Source organism: Microcaecilia unicolor, chromosome 2 (genome assembly GCF_901765095.1).
Source record: "Microcaecilia unicolor chromosome 2, aMicUni1.1, whole genome shotgun sequence".
NCBI lineage: Eukaryota > Metazoa > Chordata > Amphibia > Gymnophiona > Siphonopidae > Microcaecilia > Microcaecilia unicolor.
The window spans coordinates 616,296,185-616,321,927 of NC_044032.1; the positions used below are offsets into that span (position 1 = coordinate 616,296,185).

The 25,743-nt window shown below is 40.3% G+C and overlaps 1 protein-coding gene across 1 annotated transcript in view; it reads left to right on the forward strand.

The window, feature by feature from the left end:
• The window catches only part of LRBA (LPS responsive beige-like anchor protein), a 1,257,537-nt gene that overhangs the window by 574,094 nt on the left and 657,700 nt on the right, over nucleotides 1–25,743 (forward strand). Inside the window, 1 exon segment of the mRNA XM_030191657.1 lies at nucleotides 12,026–12,192. Coding sequence (XP_030047517.1) covers nucleotides 12,026–12,192 — 167 coding nt within the window.

The window sequence follows — 25,743 nt, forward strand, 5'->3', positions numbered from 1 at the left end:
ACCTGGTCCGTATTGCTCACTCTCGTGACCTCCTCAGATTCCTTCGTGGCATTGCCACACCTGATTTTTTTTTTTTTGGTAGTACCTTAATATGGTTGGGCATTAGGCCTTTGCTGACTCTTCTGACTGGGTGGACCTCACTCCAGAGTTAAGGAGAAGCGGCACAGCCCACCCAGCTGATCCGTAGCTATGCTGTTGAGATTTCTGTTGCTTACTAATATATTATCAGCCTTCATTTCTTGTATATACCCATCAACTCCCATTGCTCAGCCTTTCTGGATAAGGATAAAGCTGAACTGCTTAACAGTTACTTCTGTTTTCACAAATAAAGGGCTTGGGGTAGGACAGCAGAAGTCAAATACTAATGGGAATGGATGTGCGGTAGACCAGGACTGATTCTCAGAAGACTGTGTTCAGGAGGAGCTTGGTAAACTAAAAATAGACAAAGCAGTGGGCCTGTTGGAATTATTGTAATTTGGCACTAACTGGTTGCTCTATAACATTATTAGTTCAACTGCAAGTTACAAAATATGGCAGATTAATTTATGGCCTAACATGCTATGATTCAGTGAAAGAATATTATCTGAAATTACATTGGTTGCCAATTAAAGAACGTATTTAAAGTATGCATGATTGTATTCAAGATCGTTAGGAGCAACTTCCTCATTTGTGATGTATGTAGTAGCTCATCTTCATAGATCTCAGACACAAAATCAATTTCTTTTACAGTTTCCTAGTGGCACTGCTTTAAAATTGATTAAACATATTTCTGCATCACTTTCATATCAGATTGCCTCTTTTTGGAATTCACTCCCTTTAGTCTTGCGATGCTGCTCACATTATGCTCTGTTTAGAAAGAACTTGAAAATATTTCCTGTTTCCGCGAACCGTGCCTTAATTCAGTACTTTCTGGTTTTGTTTTACCTGCTTTGATATTGTAATTCCCAGAATATTGGATCTGGTTTTCTTAGTTTTGTAACCCTCCTTGAACATATAAGGTATATGGCGGGCTATAAGATGTGCTATAACATAACAAGTTCTGGCAGCTCCTTTTCAGTGCTTCTTTAGAGTCTGGAGTGGTTCTGGAGAAGTGGAGAATGGTGGATGTGGTCCCTCCAGCATGCTACAAATCCTTCTAATTCAAAGGAATTAGCGAATAGGAACCACTCTCATAGTTTTTATATGGACGGCGTCCGAAGAACAATTAGATAAATTTATGATTTGGATTAATACTTTGGATCATTTACAGTTTACCTACACATACAATAAAAATCAAATTACTTTCTTAGATACTACAGTATCAAGAATACAGAATCGTCTTGTTACTACTGTATATTGCAAATCCACTGACAGAAATAATTATCTCCAATATGACAGCTGCCACCCACGCCAACTGAAAAGAGCGGCCCCTATTGGCCAATTGCTTTGAATTAGAAGGATTTGTAGCACGCTGGAGGAATTCCAACAACAGCGTTTTTTAGCTAAGGGCTATCCTGGTCGTATAGTAAAACAAGCATATCGTAGGGCCCGTTATGCTAAACCCTGAACTGTTATTAAAATACATTCACAGAGAACCTCAGGATAAGCAAATATGTGTCCTGTCTCACTCAGAGAAATCTGCTGCCATAGCCCAGAGTATATGTAAACATTGGCATGTCTTACAGTTACATCAAGTGTTTCAATCTCATCCTTGCATTGCATTTTCTAGGGGTAAGAATCTGTCCAATCATCTGGTATCTTCAACTTTCACTTCTGAAGTAGAATTGGAAAAAAATTAAAAGTGGAGGCCATAAACCTTGTGGATACTGTAAGGCTTGTCCTATATCTTTGACCCTGAGTGTTTGGCAACATCCAGCCATCTTGAAATTTTATAAATTGAGAAAAGAAACCAACTGCCTGTCTACAAACGTAGTTTATGTGGTTATGTGCCCCTGTTTGAAAATCTATGTAGGGTGCACCAGCAGAATGATTAGACAGCGTCTAAGTGAACATCACAGTAGACTAAAAAATCATGTCTTCATGGCCCCTATGGTCAGCCATTGCATGGAATATGGAAATACTTTTGAAGAGATGCAGTGGTTTGTAATGGAACAGATCTCTTCGCAGTTCCAGGGTGACCATGAAGCCTTTTTGTCTATGCGCGAACAATATTGGATCTTCGAATTAAAGGCAGTAATACTGCATGGACTAAATGACAGCATTGAATGGAATGCAACGTTCTGATAGGCTATTTGTCCTCAGAATTTGTAACAATGTAATTGACGCAGGTCTATCTTTTTAAGGAATTTCCGCTTCTGCTGAATAAACTGAAGATGGAGGATATTTTCATTTTACACACTGGTGTCCCTGAAGAAGACCTTTTGAAACGGAAATTTCTTTAGGAGGTTTGAAACTCACAGTATATGAGCAAAGAAGCTCATAAGTCTGCTTGTGTTTGTTTCTTCACTTCCAGTGTTGTCTAGAGTTAATGAGGTTATATATGTTAACCCCACTCAACATACAAGCTTTTGAAGAGGTTCACCTTTTTCCTCCACCTTGTGGATTTTGGTGATGTAAAAGGTTTACGGAGAACTCCATTTTTCAAGTGTTTAAAAATTCACTAATTTTGTGTTGCACTTTTCTAATCACAGCTTTATTTGCGAGTTCTTGTAGGAGATCAATTCATGATGTATATATCTTTCAAGTGAGCCGCTTTCTGGAGGCCTGACTCACTGAAGTTGAGCTCTCCGTGAACTCTCAAAAAAATTATTTATATATATTTTTCTCATTATTTATCACATTTGTGGAGTTCTATGTCTACATTATCACATTTTCGGTATTTGGGATTGACTTCTTTTTATAATAAAGTGTATGGGGGCAGACTTATAGACCTCAATATGGATAATCTGAAAGAAAGGCATGAGAGAGGGAATATAATAGATGTTTAAATATCTCTATGGTATTAATGTGCAAGAGGTGAGTCTCTTTCAAATGAAGGAAAACTCCGGAATGAGAGGTCGTAAAAAGATGATGAGATTATAGGCTCAGGATTAATCTAAGGAAATACTATTTTATGGAAAAGGTTGTGAAATAGCCGCCTGGTGGAGATGTTGGAGACTAGGACTGTATCTGAATTCAAGAAAGTGTGGGACAGGTATATGGGATAGCTTAGGAAGAGGAGGAGATAGTAGATGTTGTGGATGAGCAGACTGGATGAGCCATTTGGCCTTTTTCTGCCATCATGTTTCTGTGTTTGTGTTTCTTTAATTCTCCTTCCAACTTAAAGTTCTGTGTGGCTCTCAGTCACTTAGGGCGCCTTTTACTAAGCGGTGCTAGCTATACAGGAAGTACCACCAGGCTACCATAGCAGTCCAGTGGTACTCCCCACTCCTAGCATGCCGTCATTTCCGGCGCTACAAAAATGTGTTTATTTTTGTAGTGCTGGAGTGTACTTCTAGGTTAGCTCAGGAGCCCACCCCCCCCCCCTCAGAAATAGCTGCGCGGCAAGTGCTTTACTTGCAGCATGACCATTTCCTGTAGGACTTGATAATACCGCCTTTCTGAGGTTTTTGCAACTACATTCAAAGCGGTTTACATATATTCAGGTGTACTTACTTTGTACCAGGGGCAATTTACCAGCTGCGGTAAAAGGGGGCCTCGGTGTGTGTGAAAAACCCTTTTTGCCGCAGCTTGGTAAAAGGGCCCTTAGACTGATACTTGTACGCCTACTATTTCTAGCTCTAATTACATAATCATGATTATGACCTGAGAGTCATGTGGCAGAGTTTGCCATAGAATTCTGATGCAAACACAATTTCCCCCCATTCCACACTGAGCAGCTGTGCATTCGAAGTAGTGCAGTGATAGAAGGGGGCTGGACATTAATCTCTGGCATTCCGTGATCAAGAGTTTGAAAACTGGTGCATTACAATCTTGCTCAATGATTTTACACGTTAAAATATATATATAGTAGTATTAAAGATAATTATCTTAGTACATTTTTAATGAAATATGCATGTTTGCTTCTCTGTCTGCCTTTATTAATTCCAGTGTATTAAGTGCTTCACTATTATAGCAAAATCCCTAAATGTTAAAATTTGATTTAAATCCAATAACCTATATTGAAAATGTATATTGCAGTGGGTGTTCTCAGGATCAGTTTGTAAGGTGGATAAATCTGCTGCAGAAACCTCAAACTGCAAATGAGAGCTTTCACATATTGTAGCTAGTCCATTAAAACAAGAAGAAATAGAAGAGATACTTTGAAAAGTGTTCTGCCTGTGTAAACCTTGATGGCTATTATTGGGAGGATGATACTATATCTATTTCATTGGATTAGGCTTTTTCCTTGTGGAGAAAAATCAATACTTGGAGGCGTTGGGTGACAAGAGATATCACTTCAGAATTGAGGTTTGCTGTCAGACATTGTCATTGGTTGACTTTTGTTTGCTATTGTGGTTGTAAGCTTTCATTTTTCTAAGTCTTATTCAAGAGCTTTTGTAAGATTCCCTGGATGGCATTTTTTTTTTTTTTTAGAACAGAATTTAAATCTGAGGTTATAGGTCAAGTGCAGAGATCTTGGCTAGGAGAAGATTGAGCAGCTTCTTCATTTACTAAACTATTTGTATTTGTAAGTGGTAGAATTTTTATCATCTGTAATTGTCTACGCATTCCTCCCTTTAACAATATCTTTTGGGTCCTGTTGTTCACTGTTTAAATTCTTCAATTGATTTGTGATCAGAAATTAATACGTTTCAGAATGTTTAGTTTCATTGGTGGTGTCTACTGACACAGGAATAGGTTGTCTAGCTGTGTGTTTCATATCTTGATGTAATGTATCCTCTCAAAAATCATAGAATACCTTAAATAAAATTTGTAGGTGTGCTGCAAGGAATTTTTCTGTTAAGAACTGAAGCATGTATCTGAGTGTTTCCTGTTTTAATTTTGCTGAGACATCTAAATTCAGATCTGGTAGTAAGCACAAAATAATGTTACTTCAGTCACATGCAAAGAATAGTAGGGCATGTGTAAGAACACAGTAGTCATACAGATGTGCAACTTTAATGAGACCAATACAAGAATCCTCAATTTATATGCAATTGGGGGGGGGGGGGGGGGGGGGGGAGGTGGGGAAGAGTATGCACAATTTTTTTTCAAGCTGTTATGAATCTGGTGCCTTAATCTTTTTTTGTGGCAAACTATGAATAAAACCAAGTGACCTGTATTTTCAGCCATTTTAAAACACACAGATTAATGCAACAGAGATTCATGTAGCCTTCATACACCTTGCATAATTGTTTACAGTAGGATTTATTCTTGTATATTTTGTGTTTATACATTTAGGTCCTGCATATTATCTGCTGTAGAGCCAATTGTGTGCCTTCATGAATGCTGGTATCTCATAAACAAAATTTTGTCTAGCTACAGTCTTCATCATTTTATCCTTCTTTTCAACCAGCCTTCCTATCTCACACACCCTGTCTCCACATTGCTTTGAAGGTGGTATGAGACACTATGCAATTGGCTTGAATATACTGCTTTACAAATGGGAATTCAGTTTTGGTGTTTATTTCTAAGTGCCTTCAAAATACATCATAAAGGCAGTTTTTGAAAGGTACAAGTTCATTATATCTTTTACAAAAAACCTCCTAGTTTGATTTCCTTTGCATCATGTTTTAAGGTCAAATGTGACTTTAATGTTCCACAAAGAGACATAGATTGATAATCAGGAAAGAATAGCCTTCTAATGTGATTTATGTCTATGGATTTTATGTCAGATATGAAAAGTTGCTCTTCAAATTGTAAAGGAGGATCCATTAAAGAGCACTTTAAAACATTTACTACTTAGCTTTCCTTGGATGCTTATTTTCAGAATTGTGCCTTTTCATGCAACTGAAAAAATAACTGCTTATTAAACATTTACAGAATGCTGGTACAGGGAATTCAGAAATGTTATAGGTGAATGGGCAGCTTCTTTGGAGTAGCTGCAGTCACAGAGGAGAAATGTTAAGGATATTGATCTTTAGCAGATTTCACTGTCTTTTCAAGGGACTGAAATTCCAATTAAATTGTCAGTAAAAATGTGAGTTGGAAAGGTGTATTCTCAGCTTGTAGTGTGGATCAAGTTCATGCTGTTATTTCTGCCACATTTTTAAAAATGCATCTGTTGTGGAAGTTTTTCTGTCTTCTACCTTTAACTTGGTCTTGTTCCGTGTTGCAAGCACTCTTGATTTCTAGGCTGGACTATAGTAATGCCTTGTATATTGGGTTGCCAGATTATGCATTACAGTTGTTACAATTAGTTAAGAGCACCAGTGCCCATTTAATCATCTGTTCCAGTCAGTTAAATATTACTTATCCATTTCATATAAAGCTGCTTTGGCTTCCAGTGAGGCAACACATTAAATTCAAGATCTGTTCTTTTATTTATCATGTGTTGTATGAAAATACTCCCGAGTTTCTGAATTATTCCATATGTTTGATTCCGAATACCTTTATAGGTCTACTGGTACCTAGAAATTGTTTATTCCCCCCCCCCCCCCCATTTCTTATTACTGAAAGTCTAACCTGCGAAAGACCACTATTTCAATAGTTCTGTGCCATTCCTTGCTCAGCTCTCAAATAGATTGTTTAGCTTTTAGAAAAAAAAAATGAAATGCTTTCCTTCTTGTACAGGGTTTTGCCTCATGAGAGTTTTTGTTGTAAGATATATTTTTTGTGTTCCCTAAGAGATTGGTCTATATTATTCTAGTTTAGTGTGTGTTATTGTTCATTGACAATTTGGTAAAAGGGGCCCTTAGACTGATACTTGTATACCTACTATGTGTCTTATTGTTCGTTGACTGTTTCTTTCCTTGGAATCCATCTAGGACAATGCTCCTGCCTTAGTGGCTCTGAGATAAAAATGGCTGCCACAAACTCTAGCAGTATTTCCATGGTACTTCCACTAAAGGCTAACCTCTGGTGGTATTACGCAAGACTACCGCTAGAGTTCAGGGTGATCATTTTTAATCCAGAGCTGCTAGGAGCAGGAAACAAAATCAGATTTGATCCTGTCCTGATGACCACTAGACTATCAGGCCTGGCAAAGTAGACCCAAGGAGGGGGGGGGGGGGGGGGGGAGAAGATGGAGTATTGGGACATAGGGAGTAGTGTGAGGGGTTCTAAAGTGGGGGTCCACTTGTGGGTGCTGGGGTTGGGCATGTAGGGGGGGGACCTTCTTGTATTGATGGGGGTGTGTGGGAGAGGAATAAATTCCTTTATGCAGGTCCCAGCTAAATATTAGCTGGGACCCGCATAACTCCCTGCAGCTGGCACACGTCTGATGGCAGATGGATATTCAAGGCCGGTGCCCAGACATTGCTTGGCATTGAATATCCGAGGCTAATTTAGCCGGTGGCACTCATTAAAAAAAAAAAAAAAATACTGACTGCCACCAGTTGAATATTGTTTTGGGGGTATGTAAAAAGACTTTTTAGCTTTACTTATGTTTTGTTTTGACAGCCTATGAACCATAGTCAGGTGGTCTTGACAAAGACATAAGGTGAGTTGATAGTGTATTGCTACATCAGAAGATCCATTCCTTATAGAAGGTACATTGTTTACATTTAAGAGTACTTCATTGGGTGTAAACATTGGATAGAGTTAATGAAGGGAATGTTGTTGCTGGAAAAATCATAATTGACCTTATAATCTGTTGGCCTCTGCCATTAGGGCAAAGCTTATACTTTCTTAACCTGGGGCACCAGCATTTGGGGTGAGATACAAGATTATATATATGCTGGAACCATGTAATTATGAATGTGAAGTGTAGCCCTTCAGAAGCCGTTTTGTAAATGAAAAACTCAGCGCCATCACAAAACTATTTAAAATAATTTAGCAGGTAAATAAGTCATGCTTCTTTTCTTGTTTCATTATGAATTGATACTGGAGTTTGATGCTTATTTTGCTTAGTTATTTCTATCAACATGCATCTAAATAAATTGAAATTCTACAGTGCTGATCTTTTAAGAAATCCTTATGGACATCGCACACATCAAAATGGTGGGATCTATTGAAGCCACCTTGATTTTTGTTTTTAATGTCCAAAATGATGATAAAATATATTTAATAGAAGGAAGAGCCTTAGGGGTAAAAGTGGAGAGTAAAGCCAAAAAACAAGCAATATAGTATTTTCAGCAGTTCAGCAAGAATGATTCATTTAAATTTCATTGATTACTTTTAGTAAATGTGAAAATATACATCAGAGCCGTGAACAAAATAAAGAAAAGCTCTCTTCATATTTTTTCCTCTCTTCACTGCCTGTTGTAGCAGTCATTTTGAAAATTGGTACTAAAATAAATAAATAAATATATATATATAAATTGTAGCTTTCTTTTGCAGTTTTACTTTTCTCAACTTCATTCTTTGTCAACAGCATTTGTGATGTCAGATACCATATGATCACTAGCAAGCTAATGTAACCTGTTAATTTGGAAGAGTGCACACTATTAAGGACACACAAAAAGTATTAGGGGGGGGAGGGTTCCTCTTTAGGGAGTGTAATTTCAGATGAATGCACATCCTTAATATACACAGGGAAGCAGAAAGAAAGTGAGGCAGGAGAAATAAGTACTTAAGTATTACCACACTGGGACAGACCAAATTCCTGGAGGAAAAGTCCACAGTCTGCTATTGAGACAGACGTGGAAAGCAATTGCTTACCCTGGGATTTGTAGTATGGAGTATTGCCATGGTTTGGCTTTCTGCAATGTACTTGTGACCTGGCTTGGCCACTGTTTGGCTAACAGGATACTGGGCTAGATGGACCATTGGTCTGACCCAGTATGACTACTTTTATGTTCTTGTGTTCGTAGGATACTATGAATTATTTGGAAAGGGAAGCAAAATAAGACCAAGAATATTATAATGCCTCTGTATCACTCCATGATGCGACCTCACCTTGAGTGTTGCATTCAGTTTGGGTTGCCATATCTCAAAAAAGATATAGCGGAATTAGAAAAGGTTAAAAGAAGAGCGACCAAAATGATAAAGGGGACGGAACTCCTCCTGTACGAGGAAAGGCTAAAGAGGTTGGGGCTCTAAAGCTTAGAAAAGAGCCTGCTGAGGGGGAGATATGATTGATGTCTATAAAATCCTTAGTGGTGTGGAACAGGTAGAAGTAAATCGGGTTTTTTACTCATTCAAAAAGTACAGAGACTAGGGGACACTCAGTGAAATTTGTGGAAATACTTATAAAACAATGTTGGAGGATGTGCTAATGGTGGTTAACCTATCTGGGTTTAAAAAGGTTTGGACAAGTTTTTGGAGGAAAAGTCCATAGTCTGCTATTGAGATGAACATGGGGGAAGCCACTACTTCCCCTGGGTTTGGAAGCATGGAATGTTGCTGCTGTTTGGGTTTCTGTCAGGTACTTGTAACTTGGATTGGCCACTGCTGGAAGCAGGATACTGGGCTAGATGGACCTTTGGTCTGACCTAGTATGGCTATTCTTAAGTTCTTACCTTGGGGTGATGTTGTCTGAGGATCGCAAGATGAGGAAACAGTATGACAAGGTGATATCCATGGCCAGAAGGATGCTAGGCTGCATAGAGAGAAGTATAACCATCAAAAGAAATGAGGTGTTGATACCCCTGTACATGTCATTGGTAAGTTCCCACTTGGAGTATTGTTTTGGTGGCTGTATCTTGCTAAGGGTGTAAAAAGAAAGCAGTTCAAAGAAAAGCGACAAAAATTGTATGGGGTTTGCATAGCAAGATGTACAAGGAGAGACTTGATGACCTGAACATATATACCCTGCAGAAAAGAAGAAACAGGGGTGATATGATACAGACATTCATATATTTGAAAGGTATTAATCCGGAAGCAAACCTTTTCTAGAGACGGCAATGTGGTAGAACTAGAAGACATGACTTGAGGCTGAAGGGAGGCTGACTCGGAAATAATACGAGGAAGTATTTTTTCACTGAGAGGGTGGTAGATACCTGAAATGCTCTGCCACAGGAGGTGGTGGAGATGAAAATGGTAATGGCATTCAAAAATGTGTGGGATAAATACAAATGGATCCTGTTTAGGAGGAATGGATCCAAAGAAGTTTAGTGGAGATTAGGTGGCAACACAGTAATTGGAAGCAAAGCTTCTATGGTCTGTGCTCTGATTGTGGCTGAATAGATCTGGATGGGTTGGAGTGGAGCTTTTCAGGGGCTTCAATGACAACTTCTAAAGTTTTAGAACAAGACCATGCTGGGCAGACTTCTACGGTCTATGCCCTGAAAATGGCAAGTATAAATCAAGATCAGGTGTGCATATGATGTAACACATCATACCTAATGTAATGAGTTTATCTTGTTGGGCAGACTGTTACTGGATAACCAGGTAAGTTAACCATATAAATAGGACCGCATAAAAGTCAGTCCTATCTTTATGTGGTAATCTATAGCTGGTTAAATGCTGAATATTGCATTTAACTGGCTGTGCATTAGCCGGCTCCAGAAATTCAATGCTGAATTCAATACTGGTGCCAGCATTGAATTTCTGGGTTTAACACCAGCGGCAGTCAGCAAAATGCTGATTGTTGCCAGCTGAATATCGAGTACCAAATGTATAAAAGTCAAAATATAAATTGTGATAACTTATATAATCTAAGTATGACAAACAACAACCAAGGAATTGCCCTTATGCATTCCTAAATCTACAAATAGGATCATCTGTGATATGTGGCATGCAAATATGTCCAATAAAATTCAGAATTTGAGTAATTGTATTAATCTAAAAAAAACATTAAAACAGTATCCTTGTATATGCCAATGCAGATATAAAACATTTTTTGTATGAAATCTTTATATAAACAGTGTACTCATAAATAGAAATTAAGCTGAGAATAAATATGAATAATAATCATATATGTGTCAACCCATAAAATAGCACATACCCATTTGCTTTCTATATTGTCATCAACAGTCATCAATTCATGAGCTTCAATGGGACGACAGAATGTAGGTCCTGGAAACAAAGAATAATGTGTTATGCTCCATACAAAAGAGATATGAGAGTATAAGAATATATACTTTTCTCAATTAGAAGGGCAAAAAGGATGTTGAACGATGATTTGTATAAAGTGCATCTTGTAACGTATGGAAACTAGAAGATCAGTACTTTGTGTGTCAGGGAAAGAGGCTATTGCACCAGAATATAACCTGGTGATGCTTTAGAAATAAAAAATAATAAATGTAAAATTGTGCTTCTGTGGGTTTCATTCTAACAGAACTTTTATGTTATGTGATCTGAAAATGGCAGTGCATTGTGGATTATAAAGGCTCTGTAAAGTTAAACCACACTCATAGCTCTTGCACAATTATAAGTATAAATCAAAATTAATTGGCAAATTAAATATTAATTCAGCAAGTTAAAAACAACAAAGCTACTACGAGAACTTAGAAGTAAATTCTCGCCTGTAAAACGCAGGTGGTGAGTAGCAGCACAGCTCAAAGAAAAATGCTACGCACGCTCACTCTTTGACTTTTAAACAAAGACATGCACGATGCCTATTACTTTTAGCAAAATAGTTTTGTATGTCAAAATTCTTTCCCTAGTGGCACTGAAGTATGTAGTAATAATAGTGAACTTTGAGAGTTAATAGAAGTGATTAAAAGGCAGTTGTGTATTTGGGCTACTAGGCACATATGGACAGGTCTGTGGACAAAATGGACTTTGAGTGCTTATGGTGGTCAAACCCTGAGGTGAATTAAGCTTATATTGTTATAAATACCTAAATTCATTGGTGGTAACAAATAAAAATGCACATGCAAAATACAGCAAACCTTTGTAATGCTAAATCCTTTTTGCATAGTACTAACATTTTCTTTATCTGCATGAGCACTTAAATGTGACCATTACTATTTAATACTTAATATTAAAGACCTGGCTTTTTAAAGTGTCTTCCATTTATGCTTGATGTGCCATTAAACTTCTCATGCCCCCTTTATTAACACCATTGACCAGTTTACTAGTTTAAAATATATTTTTTATGTTTTGTCTTTTCTGACAGTCACTATGTGCCCAGTATTCTGCAGACAAACGAGAAGAAGAAAAGATGTGTGATCACCTGATTCGAGCAGCCAAGTATCGAGACCATGTGACTGCAACCCAGCTGGTACAAAAAATTATCAACATTCTGACTGACAAGCATGGAGCCTGGGGGAGTTCAGCCCTGAGGTAAGAATATGGTTTTAAGGAATGGATTATAAACTGCATATAGGTTTCTTCCATTAAGATGCATATTATCCTGTCACTCCATTCAATGTATGACCCAAACCACAGTGGATATATGTTGTTTTTATGCAGGATAAAGTTGTCAAAAGTCCGGACGGACTTCTATGATCTATGTCCCCATATATAGCAAACCTAACAATTTCAACATTACTTCTTGTAATTTTTTAAGAGCACCCTCAGATATTCCCACTATAAGAAGCACAACAAATTTTTGTTGCTTAGTGGTGTAGCACTTCTTTCATCAGGTTACTCATTTTTATTCTTCTTTTGTGAATCACTGGATAAGTGCTAGCAGGCTGGTATAATTTTTCAAATGGTATAATAACAATGTCCTACCAGCCTTATGTGCAGTACAAAAAATATAACCTACACCCCAATGTTCTTCAAAATCAGTGATATGTAAAAGTAATTAATGTTAAAATGTTTAATGAACACTTATCTGAGTTGTGCTGGTGTCTTGATAATGTTATGAACAGGAGGCCGTCTTAACCCTAGTCCCTGAAGAAAGAATACTGAAACCCGCGGTGTCGGGCGTGTTCAGGGGAAGGTGAATAATTAGAGATTTATTTTTGGACACAAGGAGATCATGGACACAGCATAAAAGTAACACGGATATATCTGAGGGTGCTCTTAAAAAATGACAAGAAGTAATGTTGAAATTGTTAGGTTTATTATATCCTGGTTATAGTATTTTGTCATCGTTGATTTAACTACCAGAGATTAGTGGATACCAATTTTGGTCCCATATATAGCAAGGCAGATCAGGATGGACAGGAATGGACTTTTACGGCAACTCCAGTAGTGAGAAAGTGAGGCCAATACCGAATAGGCTTCTACAGTCTGTGTCCCATATATGGCAAAGCATATCAGGATGGACTGGATGGGTTTTGATAGCAACTCCAGTAGTTGGGAATTAGGGCTGACTTTTTATTTAGTGGTCTAAACCCTGAAAATGGCAAGGACAGATCAGGATCAAGTATGTGTATTTTATACCACGTTCATATCATATGCTATGAGTGTGGTTCCTGTATATATCAGTGGGGGAGGGGAAGCCATCATAAAGTGAAACTTAGCAGTTAAAATGTTGTAATAATACTATGGGATTGTTGGTTCCCTTTTGGGCAGACAAGATGGACCTGCAGGTCTTTGCTGTCATTTACTATGTTACTATGAAGTTGCAGATGATTTAATGCTTAAAATACTGTCTCTCATACAGTGTTTAAAAAAATCTCATATACTCAAATTTTGACTTCAAATCTTAATTTGAGTCATACTACAACAGAAATGAAATAGAGCATTTTTACTTTTGTATATACAGAGCTGCTGAAGGAGAAACAAAGAATAAACATTCTAGAGACCCTTTTAGTTCGTTCATTGCTCCCTTAGATTATTATTTATTTATTTTTTTGCTTTAAAAGGCAAATAGCATTAGTAAAGTATCTTTTTTGAACTCCTTTATGAGTAGCTGAACAGAAAAGCATTAACCTAGATTCCCAGTGTGTGTTGGTTTGAAACACTTACTCTCTGAGGACAAGCAGGACTATGTTTCTCACATGTGCATGGAGCCCCAGTATGGACGCTGTCCAGTGGTCTAACACTTTTTAGAAGCCTTTGGCGGGCCCAACTGCACATGCATATCTGCCCTCCTGCCCACCTGAGTCATACGGGACCCTCAGTTTCTTGTTTTGCGCAGAACTAGTAAGACGTGTTTTTCCTTTCATCTCTGATGCATGTGTGTTTTTCTGCCTGATTCCTTCCTAATATCTTCTATGAGTAGTGGGACCTTTTATATTTCTTTTTTCCCTGTGTAGTTTTTAGTGTTTGCGGTCATTTTAAAGTTTTAATTTTCTTTTGCGGCTCACGACCGCTTAAACCTGAGCTTTTGGTTGTTCAAAAATTAGTGTTTTTTTTAATTATTTTTTTTTAAAGACCTTTTTCTTTCTTTATCAACATTGCATCATTTGATTTCACTTCTGATGTCCCAGAAACCTTCCAGCAGTTTCCAGAAGTGCTCAGGGTGTGGAAGGACCATGTCTGTGATTGATACTCACAAATGCTACCTTGACCCTGTGCTAAAATGCAGAAATGCATCCAGAAGAATAGAGGCCCAGTGCAAGAAGATTCTCAGCGCGTGGAATCCAGTCCGTTGACATTGATATCGGAGGCATCATCCCAGATGCCATCAGGAGCTACACCAGAAGCTGGAGATGCACTGATCTTGAGGAGGTCTCCACTGCCCTTGACATCTAGCATCTGTAGTGCCTGCTCGAGCTGAACATCCTCGGATCTGACACCAAGAACACGTGAGGATTCCACTTCGTCCTCATTGGTGCCAAGGGATCCTGATGCTGTGCATTGAGTGAAGGTGAAGAAGCATCAGCATTGGTCCTCTCTGAGGCATGATGCCAGGAGCACCAGGTCACCGGTGTCACCTGTACCCAAGAAACGTTTGTGCCGTGAGGACCCTCACCCTCCATGGAAGCAGTGCCGATAAGCCAATCTCCCCAAAGCCAGGACCCCACATCCGATTCATCTCTATCTGTTTTTCAGGCTGCCATAGTACCAACACAGGATCTGGCCGCTCCTTTACTGATGCCTGTCCTCAAGGAGCAGCTGAGGGTTATGCTACAGAAGGAGCTGAGGTGTATCCTTGCTCAGTGTGACACTAAGGCTTCAAACGTGTCACTACTGGCTATAATTCTGCTTCGGCCCATCCTGGAGTCCTCATACTCTGCCTATGCCCATTTTGAGGTGGAAGTAAACCTTGAATCCAGGGTTAGGACCTGCATCTCAGCATTCTCTCCCAGTGAATGGTTGGCTTTCCAGTAGACCGAGGCAGGTGCAAACTCGGACTTCCCATGAGGAATAATTTGCTGAGTCGGCGTCTGCTCCTGAGGAACTGAGGTGGAACCAGAGGACCTCTTGGAGGAGAGATCCCTTAGCCTACCTTCATTCCCCTCCGCACCACAACAGAGCAGGATGTCTCCCCCAGAGGAGCTCTCCTTTGTAGTTTTTTGAGGGATATGACAGAGACCATTCCATTTAAGTTGGAAATAGAGGACGAACTCAGGGCCCAGATGTTGGATGTCCTTGATGATGACTCCCCTCCTAAGGAAGCTGTCAGTGCCCATTACAACACCCTTAAAAAAAAAGCATAGATGAAGAATTGGGAGATTCTACTTTCTGTGCAGACTGTACCAAAGAAAGCTGATTCTATGTATAGAGTCCAGAAGGCTCCAAGATTCAACATAGTAGAGGAGACCTGTACCATCCAGCCAGTCTGCCCAACAAGATGAACTCATAGTGTAAAGTATGATGTGATACTACATATGTATAATTAATCTTGATTTGTCCTTGCCATTTTCGGGGCACAGACCATAGAAGTCTGCCCAGCACTTGCTTTGCTTCCTAATTTCTGGTGTTGCCATCTAATCACTGCTAATTTTGTTTGGTTCTATGCCTTCTGTTGATTCCTTTTGTTTATCCCAAGAAGCCGCAGTTGCTGCACCATTGTACAGTGGTCCAATCTGCTCTCAAAAGAGCCAGAAGTTTGAGGACCCATGTTTCAACTCCCCCAGGTAGAGATGCTGGTACTCTGGAACCATTTGGGAGGAAAGTTTTTCAAAGCTCGATGCTCATTTCCCGCATCCAGTCTTACCAGCTGTATCTCCTTGAAGATCTTGGTGAGCAGCATGCTAGACTTTGAGGACACACTCCTCTCTGGAGCAGGATGCACAGCTTTGCCAGCTTGTGAAGTAGCAGGAGGAGGCGGAAGCAGACAGAGAGGGCAGGGAAACCAAGTGGATGGAGAGAAGCGCGTGCCTGCATGTGTTTTTTTTTTAAACTAATGGCGCGGCGGCGCCTCGTCGTCGTTTGGGGGGGCATTGCCCCCTCTCGCCCCCCCCCCCCCCAAGTCTACACCTATGCCAAGAACCATAGAGATTGGAGTGTTTTCTAACCCTCATCATACAGAACAACCCTCTAACTGCCTAAGGGTGTTTCTGGAAGCTTGTTGGCTTCCAAGAAGATTTCCACCACGAGATGCTATACTTCAAGTGGAGGAGGTTTGCTGTCTGGTGTGAGGGCATGGCCCTAGATCCTCTCTTGTCCTACACAAAAACTGCTTGAGTACCGTCTGCACCTTTCTGAGCCTGATTTGAAAACAAACTCTGTAAGAGTTCACCTCAATGTGATTAATGCTTACCTTGGCTATGTAGCCCATCTCTGTACAGCCTCTAGTTATTCAGATTCTGCAAGATTTTGCAGTCTAGAATCCAACTTCATCCTCCTGTTCCTATTATTTTCTGTTCCAGGCTGCACCTTTGTATTGGGCCTATTTCTGTTGTTACTATTATTGGTTCTGGTTGGACTTACTGTTGCAAGTCCCTTTTGACAGTTTGTAGATTTCAGTGAGCCTGTTAGCTAGAGATTCCTATGTTTGAAAGCTATAGTCCTGCTTTTCCTCGGAGAAAGCGGTTACTCACCTACCGCAGGTGTTATCTGAGGAGAGTAGGACATAAGTTCCCACAAACCCTGCCACCTCCTCTAGAGGTTCCATTCTTTATGCTATTCTATTCAACTGAGGGTCCCATGCAACTTGGGCATGTGTAGTCGGGCCTTTGAAAGGCATCTAGAAGGTGTTAGAATGCTGGGCATGCCGCATCCATGCCAGGGCTCCATGGAAGACGTCACCCACATGTGAGAACTTATATCCTGCTATAGGTGAGTAACTTCGCTTTTCATACAGTAGTGCTTTTGCCATCTTGGTTTCTCTCTTGTTTGACAAAACTTAAGATTAATTAGGGATAATTTTCTATGGGACTTCAGCATGTAGGAAAGTGTTACACGCTCCAGAAGACTCTTATAAAATTAGATGTATAGGAGCATATTGGCTTCTTTTTTGTGATTATATGCAAGGGTGTTTCATGGGGGTTGGAGAGCAGAATTGGAGTAGAGAATAGACAGACTCAGGGGCATTATTCGCACTTAAAAGCATATTTTTAAAAACTGGGGTCACGTGATGCAGTCTGGCTGCGTGGACATCCATCAGCCCCACTCTACTCCTATCATGCTGAAAAATATGAAAACCTTTGCTAATTTGTGTCCCAGGCTGGTTCGGATATCACTGAGCGCACTATGTGACACCCGGGAGCCTTGCTGGAGGTAAATTCCGCTGTGTACAGGCGCCACACGGCATGCTGGCAAAGACTCCATGGGCAGGGCAGAAACGCGCACTAGGCAGGGCAGAAATGCGCACTGCACACAAGCTCCAAGATGGTGGCGGAACAGTCAGCTGAAACTCCGATGGTGACCTTGCAGGAGAAGGTGATCAGGGAGTTCACTAAGCAGCTCACAGCTGTTTTGGATGATCGACTCTCCATGCTTCAGACATTCTTGCATGAAATTAAGGAGAATCTGGAGCAGCATGGCTTGTGACTGCAGCATGCTGAGCAGCGCATTTAATGCCGGAGGACCGCATGGAAGCAGTGGAAACATGACTCCATGAGGTGGAGCCCCAGTGTAAGTCATTGCAGTAGGTGGAGGATCAAGCGAACAGGGGGTACAGAAATAGAATTAGAATCATAGGACTCCCTGAATCTATCAAAGATAAAGAGCTTTGGGATTTTATTGAAAGCTGTTTACCAACAAGTTGGGCCTCTCCCTCCAGGAGCTTCTCATGAAAGTGGAGCGTATACATCATGTGGGACCAGGGAGACTCGTGGCCCAGACGAGTGATGGCCTGAGTGTTGAACTACGCGGAGGAGGAGTTGATCATGAAGCTTTTCCGAGCCCAACGTCAAAAAGTAGAAAAATAATTTAAAGAATGTTTTTATCTTCACAGTAATACAACCTTTTGTCCCATCCAAAGCCAATACCTTACAAGCTTCAAAAGCACATTTCTTCATCCTAGTTGCTTTTATGAAATCAACATAACGTACATGCCTGTGTACCTTTCTAGCCTAGTGTCTGTTGTGAAATTACCCCTTTATTGTTCTTTTTCTGTTTCTAGGTTTTTTATTCAGTGTAACAAGAGGAACATTAAAATGTTTTAAGATTTGAAATTTCATATGTATAGTAACATAATCAAGTTAGCAGCTATATAGTTCAGCATAGTTCTGGGGCTTCAGTTGTACTTCTTACAGGTGTGCAAGTCCTGATGTGTGCAATTTAAATGCGTCCTTGGTAGCACATGCTTGTTTGTAAATTAGATGATTTTTTAATGATTGGAATGCAAGAAGTAAAAATCTATATAATAATTTGTAACTCTGCTTCGCTGGATGGCTGGCTGGGTTTGTAACAGCATGCTGACATCAGCTTGCCTCCAGTGTTCCCTTCCCTTCCCTCTCAGTGTCCCGCCCTCGCATAAAGATGAAATGATGTCAGAGGAGGGCGGGACACTGAGAGGTAAGGCAAGGGAAAGCTGGAGGTGACGCGAGCCCAGCCTGCCGCCGCTGCGACCTCAGGTAAGATGAATGGCGTAAAGGCAGGGTGACGGAAAGGACAGAGTCACTGGCCATGGAGGGGACGGGAGATTCGCTGGATATGGATGGGAGGGCAGGGCAGAGGAGAATCGGTGGACATGGATGGGAGGGCAGGGCAGAGGCGAATCGATGGACATGGATGTGATGGAAAGGCAGAGGCGAATCGGTGGACTGGGATGGGAGGCGAGGGGAGAATTGCGGGACATGGGTGGGAGGGCAGGGCACAGGACAATTGCTGGACATGGAGGGGAGGACAGAATTGCAGGACACTGAGGGGAGGGCAGGGCAGAGGAGAATCACTGGACATGGATGGGATGGAAAGGGATGAAAGAATCGCTGGACAATGGAGGGCAGGGCAGGGGACAGACGATAGCCTTGCTAGCGCCCGTTTCATTTTTTTTAGTGAAACGGGATTTTTTGCTTGTCATAAATATTTTCATAGCTGTAATCTTCATTGGGAATATCTGTTTTGAAAGAAACATTTTGTGATTTTATTTCATAATTGTGTTTTTATAATCTCTGTGGAAGATCGTTTATACCATTACATTTAGCTTTTTATGCAGTATTTGACAGGTTCACTTACGCACTCATTAGAATTTTGTTTATGTATGAGATAACGTTGATGGCGTATATCAGGCTTGGCCAACCTTTTTCAATTGGGGGGGGGGGGGGGGGCACATTTTATATGTTGTAACACTCAGAGGGCCAAAACACACACAGTAGTAGTAGTTTTCTGCATGTTTCGTCAAGTAGTGGCAAACTATGATGGTAAATTGTCCCCTCGCAGCCTTCACCCAGCCTTACTCCCGCTCATGTCTCCCCCCCACCCAAACCTTCTGTCAGTCTAGCTGATGTAACCCTCCAGCCTTCACTCATCTCTTGCTGATGTAACCCTCTCAACCTTCACCCAGTCTCTCTCGCTCCTGTAACCCTTGCAGCCTTCACTCAATTTCTTTTCCCTCACCTGGCTTCCCTACCATGACTTGGCTCTCTTCAGGTTTGAGCCATGCAGTGTCTGAAGTTCAGACTGGTCTCGTGGTTTGAAGTCTCACTTCTAATGCTTACAGAAAGCTGAGTTGCGGTGGGGAAGCTGGAGTCCTGTTGTAAGTAACACAAGAACTGCTAAACTTCCGAGGGCCAGAAAAAAGCATTTGGTGGGCCAGTTTCTGGCCCACGGTGCATAGGTTGGACAAGCCTGCCACATATCAAGCTCAGCAAGTAAAAGTATGCTTAGCAATTGTATAGCGCTACTGATGATAATGCAACACTGGACTTTGAGTGCTAAACTACCTGTCAGTTATTAAACAATGATGTAAGATTCAGATAAGAAGTACAAGTAGTCACAGTTTAGTGTGTTTCACATGTTGGGTGTTTCTCATACATAGCACTTCAAACAAGTTATGTTTTTAATTCAGGTTAAGGCAGCAAAAGGTTTGGAGACAGTTTAATGCTACTGCAGACTAATACAAAGCAATAATCCATTTAGAAGAGTCCCTCTTCATGTATTCTTTTCAAATGTGGTTTTTTGACATTCTTTATTTCCTCAGTTGCCAAGCAAAGTAAACAATGACATTTATAATAATTCACTTCTTATCAGCAGTGTGAAATGATCATAAAATCATGAACAGAAGACAGGGCATGCCTGGTCAATCCCAAAAGCTGCTTGTACTAACATTTGCAATATTCATAAATTCTTCAGTTATTTCACTGGAATCCTGTGATATTATAGTACTTTTCCCAAACTTATAGGCTTAGGAGAAGACATCAATTTCTCTAGGTTTTCTACTTCATATAACTGTTGCTACCAAAATCCAAATGTGAAGGTACCTTTTCAAATATCACTACAGTAAATCTAGCAGCTAAGAGCAACAGCAAGGCTAATTTTTTGCTTATGAGTGCTATACTTGATTTGCCCTACCAATCCAGTAAATCCACCCAGAGGTTGTATCCAGCTCTTTCCCAATAATCTGATATTTACCTAACAACTCTGCACCAGAACTCTTGAATTTTGAGGTATGGTGACCAAGCATATATTACATTACAGTTCCATGTATGTTCTGCATTTATCTATAAGGTTCAGTGCGGGTCACAATAAGATAATCCAGCTCAAGTTACATATTGGGAATATACATAGCCTGAAGTATACATAACCACTTACAGGTAAAAATTTAATAATTTAAATACTGCATAAATAGAAAAGTTTTTGCGTCTTAAATATTTCACTGTTTCCAGCATAATTTTTGTTGACAAAACATTCCAAATCTTTGTAGATTGATAAAGAATTGTTAGGGAATGGACTCGTTTGTATCTAATATCAACAGATGGGTAATTTAGCTTTAACTGACTCTTTCGATGAAGAATTTTCCCAGAGGAAGAAAATGGCAATCAGTGTGAATGGCAAAGGCGCAGAACCATGAATAATATTGAATATTAACATACATAATTTAAACAGCGTTCATACTTCTATAGGAAGCCAATGAAGTTGTCTCAACAGCAAAGTTGCTCTTTCCCATTTGTTTGCTTGGCAGATCAATCTAGCTGCAGTATTCTGTTGTGTCTACAGTCTCCTACATAACATTCTTGAGCAACCTACATAAAGTAGATAACAATAATCCAATTTGCTAATTATAAGGGCATGGTCTATTAAAATGAACTGGGTAAAGAAGTATTTTTCATATTCTGTACAATTGCCTCCGTTTTCAGAATATCTGCTTGGTCAGTTGAGCCACATAGGATCAATGGATAGTTGCCCCGAGGTGGCCGCATGACAGGCTAGGCTGATGGAACACTCTTGGTTCTTTTAGTTAATATTGTAGTACAGTACCTATCTTTGTATTAGAGCATGCCAAAGAGGAAGGGAAGCTAAAGCATCTTCTCCCCCAAAAGCAGGAATCTCCAGCCCTTCATCAGGCTCCCACTGCAGCCTTTGTTACATCTTCCACGGCATTGAGCATTTCTGGTGTTCTGGGAACTGGAGAGCAAGTTATTACTCAACCCGGCAGGACCAGCTACCCCTCCTTTCCCACAACTTGAGAAGCAATCCGATATTGCTTCAGAGACTCTAGGAAATGTTTTTGAGGATCTGGTGGAGAAGCGGGCTCTGGCTACAGTTGTATTGAGGAATAGAGCTGCTTCAGGCTTGACCCCTCAGCTTTTCATACAAGGAGTGCAATTTTTTTTCAGTTCAGTGCCCGCTGCACTGTAACAGACTACTACATTCCCTTCATTGTCAGACATCATTAGAAACCTTTAAACTGGAACTAAAAACATTCTTATTTGCAGATGCCTATAGCTCTGCTGCCTGAGTATTACACTGAATGAATGATTTGCCCCCTCCTTGTGTACTGCTCTCTTCTTTACTATCTGAATTGTAGTTCACCCCAACCTACCCTGTCATGTCTAGTCTCCATTTAGTTTTATTATTTTATTTTCCTCCTGTTTAGATTGTAAGCCGCTAAGATATTGTATGATGGGAGGGATAGTAAATCTCTAAGAAACTGAAACTTGAAGGTGGTCAAATGGTGGTGGTGTCGGTGGTTCCCTTCTTGCAGGGGAGACTTCTTCAATATCTTCAGTTCCAATTTCTTATCTTCCGGATGAAATTCTACTTCAGCTTCACTGAACCCGTTGATGTGAGTAAAGAAAAAATCATTGGACTCAGTTTGGTTGGCCCTAGAGTTCCCTGCATAGAGTGGAGGAGTGGCCTAGTGGTTAGAGCACCGGTCTTGCAATCCAGAGGTGGCCAGTTCAAATCTCGCAGCTGCTCATTGTGATCTTGGGCAAGTCACTTAACCCTCCATTTCCTCAGGTATAAAATTAGATTGTGAGCCCTCCTGGGACAGAGAAATATCCAGTGTACCTGAATGTAACTCACCTTGAGCTACTAATGAAAAAGGTGTGAGCAAAATCCAAATAAATCTGCACTTCGATTGTTACCATTTCTCTAAAAAAATACTGTGCAAGTAAGGGAAATAAAGACTCATAAGTACATAAATACATAAGTATTGCCAAACTGGGAAAGACCAAAGGTCCATCAAACCCAGCATCCTGTTTCTAACAGTGGCCAATCCAGGTCACAAATACCTGGCAAGATCCCAAAAAAGTACAAAACATTTTATACTGCTTATCCCAGAAATAGTGGATTTTTCCCAAGTCCATTTAATAATGGTCTATGGACTTTTTCTTTAGGAAGCCGTCCAAACCTTTTTTAAACTCCACTAAGCTAACCGCCTTTACCACATTCTCTGGCAACAAATTCCAGAGTTTAATTACATGTTGAGTGAAGAAAAAATTTCTCCGATTCGTGTTAAATTTGCTACATAGTAGCTTCTTCACATGCCCCCTAGTCCTAGTATTTTTGGAAAACGTAAACAGACGCTTCACATCTACCTATTCCACTCCACTCATAATTTTAAGGACCTCTATCATATCTCCCCTCAGTGGCCTTTTCTCCAAGCTGAAGAGCCCTAGCCGCTTTAGCCTTTCCTCATAGGGAAGTCGTCCAATCCCCTTTATCATTTTGTCGCCCTTCTCTGCACCTTTTCTTATTCCACTATATCTTTTTTGAGATGCGGTGACCAGAATTGAACACAATATTCGAGGTGCGAATGCACCATGGTGCGATACAAAGGCATTATAACATCCTCATTTTGTTTTCCATTCCTTTCTCAGGAGTGGAAAAGTAGCCTAGTAGTTAGTGCAACGGACTTTGATCCTGGGGAACTGGGTTCGATTCCTATGTCAGCTGCTTGTGACTGTGGGCAAGTTACTTTTAACCCTCCATTGTCCCAGGTACAAAATAAGTACCTGTATATATGTAAACCGCTTTGAAAGTAGTTGCAAAATACCACAGAAAGGCGGTATTTCAAGTCCCATTTTCCTTTCCCTTTCCTAACACCTAACATTCTATTTGCTTTCTTAGCCGCAACAGCACACTGAGCAGAAGGTTTCAACATATCAACAACGACACCTAGATCCCTTTCTTTGTCTGTGATTCCTAATGTGGAACCTTACATGACGTAGCTATAATTCAGGTTCCTTTTTCCCCACATGCATCACTTTGCACTTGCTCACATTAAATGTTATCTGCCATTTAGATGCCCGGTCTCCCAGTCTCGTAAGGTCCTCTTGTAATTTTTCACAATCCTCCCACGATTTAACGATTTAGCACAACAAAAAAATTTTTTTTTCGTGTGCTACTGGGCAAAAACCATTTGTCCTATACTAAATTCAGTGTGCGTATTCCAAATCCGAAGTCAGAATTTTGTAACACGTGAGGAACTTTTGTTATGCATAAATTTGTCCAAATGAATTAAGCACTTGGAAAGCATTGAATAATTTTTTACAGAACAAGTTTTACTCCAACAATTACCTGATGTACATCAAAGTTTTCGTAGTAAACAGTATATGAAAATGTAATGGAATAACAAAATTTCAAAAAAGTCTCGTATTCCAGTTTAAAAGTCTTACTTCAGCAAGGCCCAGTACTGTTAAAAGTGCTTCAGGCTTCTGCTTTTGTGTTTGTGACCGGTCATATTTTCCCGTTCAAACCCAGCAGTAGTCCCCCATCATGTTGTGATTCCAGCGGCTTTGATATCTGTTCTCCATTGTAGAAATGTCTTTATGGAACCTCTCTCCGTGTTTATTTATTTATTATAGTACATTTCTACCCCACATTTTCCCATACACGCAGGCACAATGTGGCTTACATGGGTGTTTGTCACTTAAGTATCCCAAATTGGGTGGGAAAAAGTCAAGATGGAAATGTGAGATGCATTTTCAATGACATTCGGCAGCCAAGTTGTTCATATGCTTTAAGCATGTTGTGTACTACTAGTTCAGCATATTTTTCAGCTCGTCTGTTCCCAAGGACGTTCTGCACTACTTGCACCAATGCATCCCAAGCTGCAAGTTTCAGAGGGTTGAGTTTTGTTCTGAATGTGGTGTCATGCATTAGTTTGTTGATTTCGGGGCCAATAAGAATTCCGGCCTTTATTTTAGCCTCAGTTTTCAGTGTGCTAAACATCTCCTTCAAATACTGGAAACCATTTCCATCACGATCAAGTGCAACTACAAAATTTTTTATTAAACCATGTTTAATTTGAAAGGGTTGAAGATAAACTTGAAGTGGATCGACCAGTGATTTGTGTTGTACATTGTACTGGCCAACTGTGTGCTCAACTCTGAGAGGCCACTGTCTCATTTTGTAATGTTTTTTGTCATCACGACTGTTCCGTAGGCACAAGAAACACATATGCTTCGTGTACCCTAACTGTAGACCAAGCAGCAGTGCTACCACTTTCAGGTCAGCACAGATATTCCATTTATGTTCAGAGTATGTGATCATTTTCAAAATTAACTCAGCTAAAGGTGGACAAAGCCATGGGACCGGATGGGATCCACCCTAGGATATTGAGGGAGCTCAGAGAGGTTCTGGCGGGTCCTCTTAAAGATTTGTTTAATAAATCCTTGGAGACGGGAGAGGTTCCGAGGGATTGGAGAACGGTGGATGTGGTCCCTCTTCACAAAAGTGGTGATAGGGAAGGAGCTGGAAACTACAGGCCGGTAAGCCTCACTTCGGTTATTGGAAAAGTAATGGAAGCCATGCTGAAGGAAAGGATAGTGAATTTCCTGGAAGCCAATAAGTTGCAAGATCCAAGACAACATGGTTTTACCAAAGGGAAATCATGCCAAACGAACCTCATTGAATTCTTTGATTGGGTGACAGGAGAATTGAATCAGGGACGAGCTATGGACGTAATCTACTTAGATTTCAGCAAAGCTTTTGACACGGTTCCCCACAGGAGGCTCTTAAATAAACTGGATGTGCTGAAGATAGGACCCGAAGTGGTGAACTGGATTAGGAACTAGTTGACGGACAGACGCCAGAGGGTGGTTGTGAATGGAATTTGCTCAGAGGAGCGAAAGGTGAGTAGTGGAGTGCCTCAAGGATCGGTGCTGGTGCCGATTCTGTTCAATATATTTGTGAGTGACATTGCCGAAGAGTTAGAAG